At 38.3% G+C, this 13,797-nt stretch overlaps 2 protein-coding genes across 5 annotated transcripts in view; both read right to left on the reverse strand.

Moving 5' to 3' along the window:
* LOC144642756 (TNF receptor-associated factor 2-like) overlaps positions 1–13,797 on the reverse strand; it is an 81,641-nt gene that overhangs the window by 18,759 nt on the left and 49,085 nt on the right. The window lies entirely within an intron of this gene.
* LOC144642707 (TNF receptor-associated factor 2-like) overlaps positions 6,215–13,797 on the reverse strand; it is a 61,081-nt gene continuing 53,498 nt past the window's right edge. For 3 of the 4 annotated variants that reach the window (XM_078501760.1, XM_078501753.1, XM_078501767.1), the window contains exons 3-9: positions 13,608–13,662; positions 13,302–13,406; positions 12,557–12,721; positions 12,120–12,197; positions 11,614–11,703; positions 10,294–11,413; positions 6,215–10,259 (exon numbers count right to left, since the gene is read on the reverse strand). In XM_078501760.1, the coding sequence (XP_078357886.1) occupies positions 10,358–11,413; positions 11,614–11,703; positions 12,120–12,197; positions 12,557–12,721; positions 13,302–13,406; positions 13,608–13,662 (1,549 nt within the window). In that variant the 3' untranslated portion in view covers positions 6,215–10,259; positions 10,294–10,357. The remainder of the gene's footprint in view (positions 10,260–10,293; positions 11,414–11,613; positions 11,704–12,119; positions 12,198–12,556; positions 12,722–13,301; positions 13,407–13,607; positions 13,663–13,797) is intronic. The other variant, XM_078501775.1, reaches the window with a different exon arrangement.

The following is a 13,797-nucleotide window of genomic DNA, read 5'->3' on the forward strand; positions in this document are numbered from 1 at the left end:
TCACACGAACGGATTGGACGCAAATATAGGCTATAAAACAAAATGTTGTATTTTTTGTTGCGCTATGTTATCGCCGCTGTATGACAACCAGAAAATGTGACAATATTATTATCGTTCACAAAATCGTTTAAGGTATGACATCATTGTGTCAACTTGAGCTTGTTTTTCTATTCGGCAACCAATCATCGAACAGTATTTACATAAAGGATTTGACCTCCATAACCTGCTTTCGCTGTCAGTCGCAGTCCTTGAAATTAAACGAATTCAGGGAAGCTGTTTTTGAATACTGCAAGATCGCCTATTACTGAACTTCACTGAATTTGCATTCAATTCAGACTGCAAGTGGTATAAACGGCGCGTGTTTTCTAAACTAGAGGAAGGTAATTACAGTATATCGTGGTCATCACCGGCACCAAAGGCAAGAAGAAGGTTGTTTTGATCTAACATTCTGTTGCAACACTGATCACGCATAACAAAACATTATGCTTCCGTATGCACAACAGTCTAAAATACGGGACTCCAATCTGTAAAACTTAGTCAAAACTGTCATTAGCGGAAACGTTGAAATAACGAAACCAAAAAACAATCACTGAAGTCACGTGCTGTTAGTGGGCGATTGTGGAGGGGTAAATGATCGAAAGGAAAACAGCGTTCAGTTATAAAAACGGAGCAACGTCACGGTAGAGTAAATTAATGGGAACAGAAATTGTCGAGTTACGTTTACAGTATTTATAACAAATTAAAATTCTAGTTGAGTATTGTGCTAAACATGTGCGCGTTCTCAAAATCGCTATAAAAATTTACAGAGACCAGTGTCTCAGACTAAACGGTCGTGCTAACTTGTGTGGACTCTCGAACGATTTTCTTGCTCTTGGCCATTATATTTTGCAGTATAACGGCTATTACCAACAAACTGTCACCTAAAGGGAAATGTATTGTTTGTAACTGAAGGAATTTTTACTCTGTGTATTCTTAATCTTGAACTTGATTTCAGCAAAAACGATAAAAAATGCTAACGTGTGTGAATTGTTTAGCTTGACTGATTGCTGCTTTTTCAGCCTACAATCAATAAGCATGCAATAGCATGCAGAATTCACTCAGAACGGCAGCATCATCAAACGGAAAACACTGTAAAAGGACACCATACAAATATGCCAAATACTTAGTTGACGAAAAACTGGAGTGCTGAGAATGAGGGGATCGAGGGCGACAGGTGAATCCTACAGCCATTTAGTCAGCTGCTACCATACCATTAGTATCGTGTTGCATTTGGCTTAACATGATCTACTCTCTTCTAGCCAGAGCCCGGACGCTCCGAAATGCAAGGAATAAGAGGACCCTGAATTAAACCGTTGAAATTAACAATTAAATCCTCACTAATAACATCTTGCTATAGTGAGTGGTTTTGTTAACAATTTTGTTCATACATAATTTTAGCAGTTGTTGTCATCCTGTAGAATCAAACACAGACAAAAACTTGGCTACAACAAAACTACATCTTACGTCGGTGTTCATTTTTTTCCTTTTTACTATTTGTCTGCGCAATGCATTAAACCATAAAATTAAGTCAAAAACTATTAACGGTAAACGAAGAAAAAAAAAGAAACAAGACCCACAAGAAGCTATCTTCCTATAACAAAATTACAGCTTACGTCGCTGTTTGTTTGATTTACTGTTTACTTAATGTTTTTATGGCAGTGTACTGTAAGTAGCCTTTCCAGTTTATTCAATGGCTTTCACATGCTTGTTGATTGCCTTGTTACGGCGCCCTCTCTCTAAACAAGCATCAGGTCATCAACATCCTCTGTGCACTGAACTGGAATTCTCTCTGAGAAAAGAAATCGAAAACTACATGTTAACAAAACACTTTTTTGTTGAGAATAAAGAAAGCAAGAGGTTGACGAGCGATTTTCTTTAACGCCCAGAGTCACCTTCACTTTGGGTGTCTTTTATGGCGACAGAATCATGCAACCGAGACCGTGACGATAGCGCAGCGCTCAGCAGATTAGGCAGCATGTGTAAGGAATAACAGAGATCTAGAATATCTAGCTACACCAATCAAAAGCTTTAATGTTACGAATTAAAATGTAACTGTGGATCATATAATTTTTCTAATAGATCAAAATACAGCTATTCTCACCTTCGTGGCAATAGTTCTTTCTAGTTCTTTTCTGTCGCTAATCCTATATCATGTATTATGCGTGCTAACGCGGTGACCACTTCAGCAACGAGTCTCAACAAAGTAATAATTGTGGTGTTAAAATTAATGTCGTTGTCTGTACTGCGTGCACAAGCTTAGTTTAGCTTACCCGGCGTGTGCACTTTTAATATTCTGTCATCATGTTTTTAAAGGGGATCCGGGAAAATTCATGTATCACAACCCTTCACTGTATTGGAAAGCTTAGAGGGCGAGACCTTGATTTCCGGGAATCCAATCCGTGACAACAATGGTAAATAATTTAAAGCCCTCAGTGTCGTTTCTTTCTCTTGCTATCAAGCAAACCTCGGCTTTACATTTCTTTGTATCAATCAACTAAGCTAGGCTTATATTAAGAAGCTGAGGTTAGTAAAACGCGCGAGCGACACACACTGCTAGAAATACTTTGTGGTAATATGCTTCGCCGCAATAATTTAGTGCACAGTTTCACTGCCATTTGTCTGTAATGGTAGCAGCTCTATTAAAAGACTATGATAAATCAGTGTACCTCTCTGAATCTAACAGGTCAAAATTCAGCTGTTCTCACCTTCGTGGTAATAATTCTCAACAGGTCCTCTCTTTTGCTGGTCATCCTTCATGATGCACAAGTAAAAACACCAAATGAACCACAAACACCACTTCATCATATCAAACAAGCATCGATATATTCTTCTGCAGTAGCGCCGAGTTAAGAGCATTTTTTGAAAGAAATGCACAGTTTCGTCAACGTAGCCGTATTTTGAATTGATCGTAATTTTTGTGAACAATGTTCTTTTCTCCTTATCTTACTCTTTATTACTCTTGGATGATAGCGCTGTAAACAATCGGTCTAGATTTTTTTATACACCTCCAAAGCCAATGTGGTCACAGTTTTCTTGCTAGTTGTGACGAGCTGATTCAAAATTTCATCCTCAACGCATCTGACAGACTGTTTTAGTTCTCAATGCAAACGCGTATTTATACGCCTACGGGGCCAATGTGTGGGCCAATTTAAAGTGGGCACTTGGGTAACGGTAGTTAAGGGAAGGGTATGATGACTAATATACTAATATTTACATAATTATGCAAATGCTGTTTCCGCTGCTGTACTATACATGTTGTGTCGGCTGTATACGGTGTAGTTAGAATGACTGAATAATCTTTACGTATGCAAATGTTTTTTTCCGCTGTGGTAACCGCACTGTATGCTTTATAACTGGCTTTCACTGTCACGCCACGAAAAAGTTAAATTAAAATTATTGAGTAAAAAAAGTCGCGAATTCGAAATGTTATAGACGTTTAATAGATAGTCTACTTCTCCGAGGCTGTGCGGTGTTATATATTCCGTACTCGAGTTTTCCGTTACGAAATGTTCCAAGCACATTTGTAGAACTGCTCAGGTACACCAATATGGCGTTTTGTAATCGAGGAAACTTTACTCTGTGTATTCTCAATCATTAACTTGATTTCAGTAAAAACGATAAAAAATGCCAACGTGTGTGAATTTTTAAGCTTGAAAATTGCTGCTGTTTCTGACTACAACCATAGTTAGTCCCCTCACTAACAATGCTACATACAATAAGCATGGAATATTTACTCAGTATCTATCTTTATAGTTACGGCTAGAGCATCACCAAACGGAAAACACTGTAAAAGGATACCACGTGACATTAATTTTTTAGAGTCACAAGTCATGTAGTACTGTGGTGTAGTAAAGAAGTTTAAAGATAAACCTCCCAAAATAAAACTATGTTGACGTAAAATTGGAGTGCTGCGGAAGAGGGGAGGGGTCAAGTGAATCCTCCAGCCATTAAGTTAGCTGCCACTTGACTAATAGTATCGTGGTACAAAGCTAATCTCTTCTAGCCAGCAATGCAAGGTAAAAGAGGACTCTGAATTAAACTGTTAAAATTGACAATTTAATTCTGACCAATAACAGTATTTTGCTGATACACAATTTCAGGAGTTGTTGCCATCCTGTAGAATGAAACACAGACAAAAACTAAAACGAGTGAAGAAGTAAAGGAACATGATATATATACAAGCTAAGTGGCTATAACAATTAACGTCGGAAGCTGTTTTATTTACATACTTATTGTATGTGCAATGCATTGAACCATGGAACTCAAATGAAACTATTAACGGTGAACGAAGAAATAAAAGAACAAGACGTACAAAAAGCTATCTTGCACAGCAAAATTACAGCTTACGTTGGTGTTTGTTTGATTTACTGTTTACTAAATGTATTTATGGCAGTGTTCTGTAAGTAGCCTTTCCACTTTATTTAATTGCTTTGAGATTCTTGTTGATTGCCTTGCTTGTAACTGCCGCGGCGCCCTTTCTCTAAACTGGCATCAGGTCATCAACATCCTCCGTGCACTGAACTGGAATTCTCTCTTGGAAAGGAAATCGTAAGCTACATGTTAATAAGAGAAACGTTTTTATTGAGGGTATAAAAAGCTAAAAAGGTTGATGGGCAATGTTCTTCGACGCCCACTGTCATCTGCACTTTGGGTGATTTTGGCTGATTCCAGATAAAAAGGAAAGAAGCATGTCGTCTTTTATGGAGATAGAATCATGCAACCGAGAACGAGACGTCACTGCAGCGCTCAGTAGAATAGTCAGAATGTTGTCAGGAATAAGAATGGTACAGAATATATCAATCTACACCAATCCAAAGCGTCAAATTTACAAATTAAAATGTATCTGTGTATTAAAAACTTTTTCTAACGATGTAAATCCATGATTAGCTATTCTCACCTTTGTGGCAATAATTCTCAACAGGTTCTCTCTTTTGCTGGTCATCCCTCATGATGCACATGTATAGTAAAGACTCCAAATGAACCACAAACACCACTTCACCATTCCAAACAAGCATCGATATATTCTTCTGCAGAAGCACCGAGTAAAGAGCATTTTTTCGAAGAAAGTGCAGTTCCATCAACTTAGCTGTATTTTGAATTGATTGTAAGTTCTTTGCCTTAACCTACTTTTTTTCCTTTTGGATGATAGGGCTGTCAGCCGGTCTGAAGTTTTTATACACTTACAAAGCCGATGCAGTCACGGTCTTTTAGTGGACAGTTGTTAGTTGTGACGAGTTGCTCTTAACTTTCATCCTCGACGCAGTGACAGAGAGTTTTTTTCAGAGAGTCTACGGACGTACAGTATTTATACCGCCGATGTGGACATGGTCACTTCACGGTGGGCCAATTATCTTAGTGAATTGATGTATTTGCTGCATGTTACGTACATGGAGCCTCAATTAATTGTCAATGACTATCTTCATGGTTGAAGAAACTTATAATCTGCTGACTACTAAAGTCTAGCTAATTGTAGTTATCTTTAAATTTCATTTAAGTTGATTATAAAAAGCCAATATTTCTATTCGCTGTTCAAAGATGGGTGGAACATTATTATGACACATTGACACACGCTATGACACTCAGACTATAACGCACCCTCAGGGCACACACTAATGGCTCGCTGCCACTAATTAGAACCTTCAAATACGGTGAGGCAATTAGCGTCTACTATTTGTGACATGCAAGAATGGAAACGGGCAAATTTCGTTTGTTAATGTGCTGTGGAAAGAGTCGAATTCACATTATTAGGAAGGGTGATAACTCAGTACTCAGGGCTGCCGTAAAATACGTCGGCATTTTAAACACTTTTTTTTCCAAAAGCAAGTACTCGCCTAACAATATCACCGCAACTAGATCGTGCACGCAAAGAAGAGCCGTAGATGCAATATAATTAAAGATAAATTTCAAACTGTTTAAGAAGATCAAACGAAAGAAATGGTCATAAAACCATAATGAGAGCTAATCGGCGCAAAGTGCGGTTACATTTTCTAAAGCGAGTAAATGAGAAGAGGTTTCACGATCAGGGGCGTAGCGTGCAATTTTGGAGATGTACGCACGAGAAGAAATTTTTTGTAAGCGCCGAAGGCGATGGATATGGTTGTAAGAACGGTAATTGCATGACAGGGATCATAAGAAATAATGGGAAATAATGTGGACAATAGCAAACAACAAACAGTTGGGAACAAACAAAAACGCTAGTATAGTTTATTCTACGCAGACACTCAGATGTTGAATTTTAATGAAGTACACATCGTTAATAAAAGCATTCTCGTCCCCAAAGGCCGCGATTCTCTTGGTTAGCACAAAGAACGACTTCCGTGGTTGTTTCCAATTTGAACGTCCGTGATGTACGGACTTGAACTCAGCTCTGATTTGGTGACAATAAAAATTGTTCTCTTGTTCAAATTTTGGAACCGGCGGTGATCACGTAAAGAGTCGCGGCCTCTGCAGACGCCGGGAATGCGAAAAGTAAATTATTAAAAAAATGAGTATGTATGGTTCGCACAAGGACTATACAGAATAGGCTTTACATTAACACAAAGACCATGATAGGTTTTACATTTAAACAAAGACTAAAATAGGTTTTACAATATTTAAAAAGGCAACTCACTGCTGTAAAATAATGCATGAATGAGGTCTAAACAACATTTGCTACAAACGATCAAAATCATGGTATACGTGCAATGAAGAAACTAAATGTGTATAATACATTTACATTGCATAAGGTAAAACAGAGAAAATAGGAAAAAAAAGCCAACAAATTTTAGAAAAAATACTGACTACCATATGTTAATCTAGAATGAAATAGATGGTTTATCAAATCAGTGTGGCGTTTGGATAACATGTGCAGTGGTCAGTCTGCAGGGTAAGGATCTCCTGGTCAGGATAACTAACGCTTAGATTCAGTCTAGCTTTCAAGACTTTTTACTGATAAGATGTAATTATGATCGAAGATTAACAAATGTCATATTTACATCTCAGTCGAAATGAAATTTGAAGCGTTAAGATAATTACCAAAAACAATCGGTAATCCATGTCTGCTTTCGCAGCGGATGTTTCTTAAATTTTAAATTTATTTTTATCTATTTCTTTTTTGTGAGCCGACTTTTGTGTTATCCGTTGTAGCCTTCAGCTTCAGTGGATAACACAAACCTCGGCATGAAACTTATTTCACAATAAACTCATAGTCTCCTCCCTCGGGGGCAGGGGTTGGTCCTCATTGACATTTTGGATGGGGCGTGCCACTGGGTCTTTGTAACTGTAACCCCACAGCAGACCATGTTTAGCTGCGTTTTGCGACCCTATTCTACAGTAGGTATCAAAATCCAACGGTAATGAAACATTTTTTTTGCTGTTCTTCTTTCATTACGTTGATTCGTTTTACTTAAAACAGCAGGATTTGGATTGTGGTCGTCCTATATAAAACTCGACACCAAAATTCCTACCCTATCCCAAGTTACAATAAGTTACAATAATGATGAAAATTTCCATTTATGTAAGTTTATTTCTAAGTGTCAATTCCTAGTATTGACTTTTTCTCTCTTTTTTATTATTATTTCCTTTTTTGTTATTGTCACTTGCAAAAAATAGAAAGAACACTACTTACTGATACTATATTATTACTAAGTTTAATAGTAGCGGAGCTCCTAAGCGTAGCACCATAACCATGAAAGAAGGAACACTATCGAAATGAGTTTTCATGGTCAACATGGATAGCGGCATGGTTCGCAGGCGCGTACGTACGGAGTCGCGCAACATGGCGGCCATAGTTTGATGGTAGAAAGAGTGAAGCAAGAAGGCCGTATAAAGGCGGCCTTTGAAATTTAAAGAGGTTTGAAAAGAAAAACAAGAAGCAATGAAACAAAATGTGGCTGAAAATTATGTGTAGAAAGTAATCGACCGCCAAAAAAGTGGACATTGAGAGCCATAATCGATCGATGACTTTCGTGTCTATCTGTAAAGCCAGCATCGTACATGAAGGAGCATTCGAAAGCTAAATCGGGTTGATATAATAAACAAACCATTTTATTGCTACGGGGTAAAAAAAAAAAAAAAAAAAAAAAAAAAAAACTTGACCCTCTGAGATTTGAACTCACGACCTCCCGAGCCGCAGACTGGCACCTTACCGATTGAGCTAATCCGACAGACTCTGTAATGCACGTCGAATATATCCTATATCAATATAACAGATATTGTGGAGTCTACTAAACTGCTGCGAAACTATAACAGGATCGCGAAACTATTTTCTATTGCTAGAAAGCAGATAATTTACTGTACTCTAAAGTAATTTTTCGTGCCATGAGTAATGATTTTGCCCCGCTTTAAGATTATTATTTTTGTCGTACTGCTGACATTCAGTTTAACCGTGAGCTATTTAAATTTGTCTTGCACCTATAAACCGCCATAAACATTAGTACTTTGGCCGCTTATTCACTAGAATGAAAACATTGTAAGCTCCAGTGAAAATTAAATAAATGGGGAGCTCCGCTTTTAGGCGTGCCTAAATCTATATATTATACTTAACAATAATACTACTAACGGTAATAATACAATAAATTAATAACGTTTTTTAGAAAGCGTTTTCTGTGATGTCCAGAATAATTAAAGCCTGTTAACACTCGCCACGATCAGAATTATTCTGAATATCACGAAAAACCGATCCAATATCTGTACATTGTTACACAGGGAATAAAAGCTAAATCGTTTATGTTAAAAAATTCTGCGTACTTATATGATTAAAACATTCACTTGGACGTATTTCCCATTCTCTTACTATTATTTTTGCATGTGATTTTTTTTTTATCCAGGGCTTGAAATGAGCTACCTGCCTAACTTAAGATACATTTCTGAAGTAGTTACTCATATTGTTAAAAATGTGCAATTTATGTTTTAAATTAAAATATATATTTATTTACAGAAATTAAAAAATAATAAGCTAAAAATTTTTGATTAATGTTAACAGTAGCTATACTTGGTGAACAGTTTCATTGAAACTACACGATTTGCACTTTAGTGAAATAAGGAAACTCATAAATAATTAACGAACTAATTAATTAATCAATTAATTGTTAGTTTGTTACTCTGACCCATCCCCAGTCATCTCTTACAAAACGAACTCATACTCTTAAGTCAGCGAGAATGCGTACCAGAGTGAGACTATGGTGAATTCCTTTCTACGGAACTCGACTGAGCCTGCAGTTTTGGTCCCTAAGTTGCTCAGCAACTGTGCGCGCCATGATGACTTGACTACTCGCGACTGCGCTTTTCTGTGCTTTTCTCTGTTTGGAATATACAAAGTGGAAACACTACGAGTGCTTCGGCAAAGATTTTTTTACAATAACTGAACGAATTCTCGCGCGCTGATTGGCTAATTTTTATTGTCAATAAGACTACAGACGGATGAAATTTGAAAAGCTGACAGTCAGCGAAAGTTTTGTTAAACTTTTCAGCACTTATTTAGCGCTGCATTCTTAAAAAGGCGACAATCATCCCACAAATCTAGAAGTATTCATTGAGGGAATTATCTTAAATTTATGGCGTAAACCTGAAGAAACCATTGCAACCTTAGAGCGAAAAGATAAGGATCTTTATTCAGGCTTCGGACCTGAAAATCGACGGTGAGCGGGAAATTTGTGCTGTCGATGAAATTAAGAAGATGAACTGCGTTTTAGCGGATAGTTTTGTGAACAGTTTCACTGGATTAAAGGTTAGTTGAGCAATTCGAATTTTAAATTGTATTTCTGGCCGCATTCGTACTAAACGTTTAATTTGCGAGCCTGTGATTCCCTGTATTTAATACAGCGATTAAATCCAGATTATGCGGCGGTGCGGCAATCGCATCTTCCATATTTTGACTCTTACATTTCTTTCCTTCGTTTGAAAATCAGTTTCGGCTTTTTAAAAGAAACAAATTGACGTCAGTTTTTTATGCGTCTGTCCTGTTATTGATGATACTTCTCGTCATAACATTGACACAATTTATCATCAATAACAGGACAGACGCATAACAAACTGACGTTTTTTTGTTAAGTTCAAAACGGCAATTTGATCCATTGCAGCTAACGGTCACATGGCACAAAATACTAATAAGGTACAAAACTCCGCCATGCTGGAGGCCAAGTTCCGCTCCGGGACATACAAAACAAAGCAAAGTCAAGTATGACTGGTTGAAGTCGCTTTGTTTTGGATTTCCTGTCGCATTGGTTGCCCTCCAGTAAGGTGTTTTTTTTACCATGTAATGGTTAGCTGCAAAAGGTCTATTGTTCCTCCTATGGTCACAGTTACACTGTAACTCACCGTAGGTTATCTGAAGGCTTCTTTACAGATCTACAGTATCAACAATGATTTTCAGGAACATAGCATCATCCCGCACATAGGCGTGGTTATTTAACTCCGACAGTGGGCAAAACAACGGGCACCCACTGGCGATGTTTGACTCCCGCCTGGGCCTTTGGAAAGAAGAGCTGCTTGGATCGGGTCTGAACGCATCGATCACGTGTTCAACATTATCCTGATCCAACAGCATCATGGTGACCTTCTGTCTGAATGGCCAGCGGAGTAACGCGTCAAACTCACCGCGCATGACAACAAAGAACAGGGACAGATGTGTTCCTTTGCCCATGCCGTCCCCGTTCAAATACAGACGGGCGCACATTTTGTACCCGTGGCGACTGGTGTAGAAACACGGGCTGTAAATGGACGTCTGTCTTCCGGTGATGGCATCATTTCTTCTGCGAGCATAATCTGTTATTTTCCACAGCAGGGTCCCATCATATGTAGAAACTTGCTGTTGTCGAACATACTCCTCGATGTCTGAAAGAACAACGTTCCTGAGTGTCATATTGTGCTCTGTGGACTCCATTCTTCGCTCAAGTCGCCTGATACTGTCCACTGCGCCGTCCAACTGGCGTTTAAGTGACGATACCTCCTGTTTCACATCGTTGATTTCACGTCCTGTCTCGCTCAATAGGAACTCGATGTTATTATTCCCATTTTCGGCATTCGTGAGACGTCTAGAAATCTCTTCCGTCGAATTGCCGGGTTGTAGTGAAGAGAACGCCGGCGCTACAGGTTGTCGCTCACCATGGCTTGCAACTGTCCTTTCCAACCTTACCAATCTCTCAGAGTTGTCTTGCAGCTTTTGTCTCATATCCGTTGTCTCGCGTACAACTGTGTCTATGCTTGATATAGCACTGGAAATAGACCTTTCGGAGCCCCTCATCCAATGATCGCTGTTACCACCACCAAATGCGCCGCCAGTAGCAAGCTGACTTTTTACTTGTTCCTCGAGACGCAACACAGACATCAACAACAGATTCAAGTGGAATATCGAGGACAGTTCGTTGTGTTTTTTGGCTTCCGATTGCTTCATTTTCTGTGAAGTGAATGACATTGTTAAAGTTTGGTGTAGATTGATCCTGTTGGTATCTTGACAAGGACAAATCGTCCGTTTTCCCCTATATTTGTGTAACAAACAATTGATTTTCCTATCACGTTGGTGCATGATTAACCTTTCTCAACGTTTCGTTTATTACAAATCGTTAAGGCGAAAACTAGGAACATTTTAATACAAACCTTGCTCTCACTACAACCAATCTGTTGAAATGCACAGTTCCTCTCGACAGCTTCACAGTCACCATTAATGGGACTAAGGTGATTTGCCATCTGTGTTAAGGGGGAAGAAAGAAAATAACGCAATCTTTATTTATTCAAATCTCATGTTTTAGGAATACTGAAAATCCCTTGGTTTGTATAGGGCTGTTAAAAGAGAATCATTTTGTCTCTCTTTAACAAAATTGTTCTGCAATATTGTCCGCTCGATAAGCCTTCGTGCCCCATTTTCTCAGATCTAGACTTCATTGTCGTCATTAATTTATACTAGCACTTTTACAAACAAGACCACCACCAGCAAGTTTCCTATGTAATCACAGCGCTTCGAAAAATTGACTCGGAATAAGATTGTGTTTGGATAAGCTGAGTGTGCCGGAATGGTTCCAAGTCAAACTTGTTGCGGCGTGTTCTTCATCCCAAAATATCTTAAAAAATCGATTGTGAGAAAATAAATATTAAAACATGGTTACCTCTCCACGCGGAATTCCTTCTTTACCACAGCCCCGGCATTGCATGGGATACATTTTACAATCCTGTGCTTGGTGATTCTGAAAAAATAATAATAACAAAAATAATAACCGTGTATGTACAGTTTTTAATTTCTTTGATAACATCCATCAGGTAATCCAAGCTGTAAGCAGCCCAAGGTGTAATGCAGAATGTATAGCCACAATAGATTACCTCAAAAGCGGTTAAAGAAAATGCGAACAAATAACGTCGTTTAGAAAGAAGGCGCAGGCCATATTTATTTATCAGCAACAAGTAAAGTGTCTTGCCCAAGATTGAAAAACACAACTCGAACTGCCCGATCCCGATTCGAACGCCCTAATCGTTGTACTATCGCGTCTCCAACTTTATAACTGAAGGGAGCTTTGACTGACTTTACAGTGCAATTCACCCAACTTACTTTGAGTACAACCGCTGTAATTGTATCTCCACAAAAGGGGCAAGGTTGCGGACGATAAAGACATTCCTGTTCCACGTGTCGCTGAAGGTCCGATCTTTTGACTCGTTGGCCACAGCTGTAGTTGGGGCAACTCTCTCTTTCTGCAGGGCAGGACGAAAGGTGTTTCTATTTGGAAAAGAAAACAATACGAGCTCAAGCGGCTGATACAACATTGATATAATACTTTCACAAATAAGTTCTCATGAAGTCCCATTTGCTGCTTCATGGACCGCAAAAAAATGCTTTACCACCAAATTCTAGATTTCTGTAAAATTGATGTCGAGTTAAGGCAGATCCAGTTTTATTTTGAACAACAGCTGTGAATGCAGATGAATTTTTACCTGCTTTCTCGTGTTACGTTAAGTTAAACGTCACACGAACGTGCATTTTCTATCCTGTTCTGCTCAGAAAAAGGTAGTATTAATGGGGTACCTTAATGTCTTTGCTGTAGAAAAATGGTTTTGTGATTATGAGAAGAGTGCGCGTTTATTCAGTTATAATTTACCTACCAATACCTATATCTCTCCATGCCATAAGAGACATAATATAATGCTTTTAGATTCTCCTTCCATCCGCTTCGATTTGCTGTTTAAGTTCTGACTGCCACCCAACTGTTCGCCTTTTGCCCTCAACCATTTTACCGTTCATTATCGTACGATAAGTTATTTTGACTAAAAACGTTAGCTACTATATTTTTATTACGTACCTCAATGTATCTCACTTCGCCTTTCCATACACAGCCATCGCTTGTATTGGGACACGTGACTACTAGAGAAAGAACCTCTCGCTTCATAAAGTTGTCAAGGAAGACCTATAATGTAACACCAATACGTTATTAGTTATCCATTGGTAATCGTCATTTAGTTGCAATCTAAATCTCAATCTAGACTGAGAAATTCTAATATCGAGAAGTGTGTACAAAGCTATGAAAACCTTAACAGAGTGAAACAATTGTTATTTTTAGTGTCATATTTATTTAAGAAAATGGTTTCAAAAGTGTTCACATAACTACCTGCTCCGCTGCAAATGGTGTCTTATCAACAAGGCAGATAAAACTTCCATCATCCCTGTGTAATGTAGTAGAACAACATAGTTTTAATGACTGGTAGGGATTTTTCGCATTTCCTTTTTGGTGACCAAGGGCAAAATATCGTTGAAGGGCATCATATCCTATTTAAAGCTTAACGTTTTCAAGTATGTTC

Source organism: Oculina patagonica, chromosome 1 (assembly GCF_052425735.1).
Source record: "Oculina patagonica isolate OP01 chromosome 1, crgOcupat, whole genome shotgun sequence".
NCBI lineage: Eukaryota > Metazoa > Cnidaria > Anthozoa > Scleractinia > Oculinidae > Oculina > Oculina patagonica.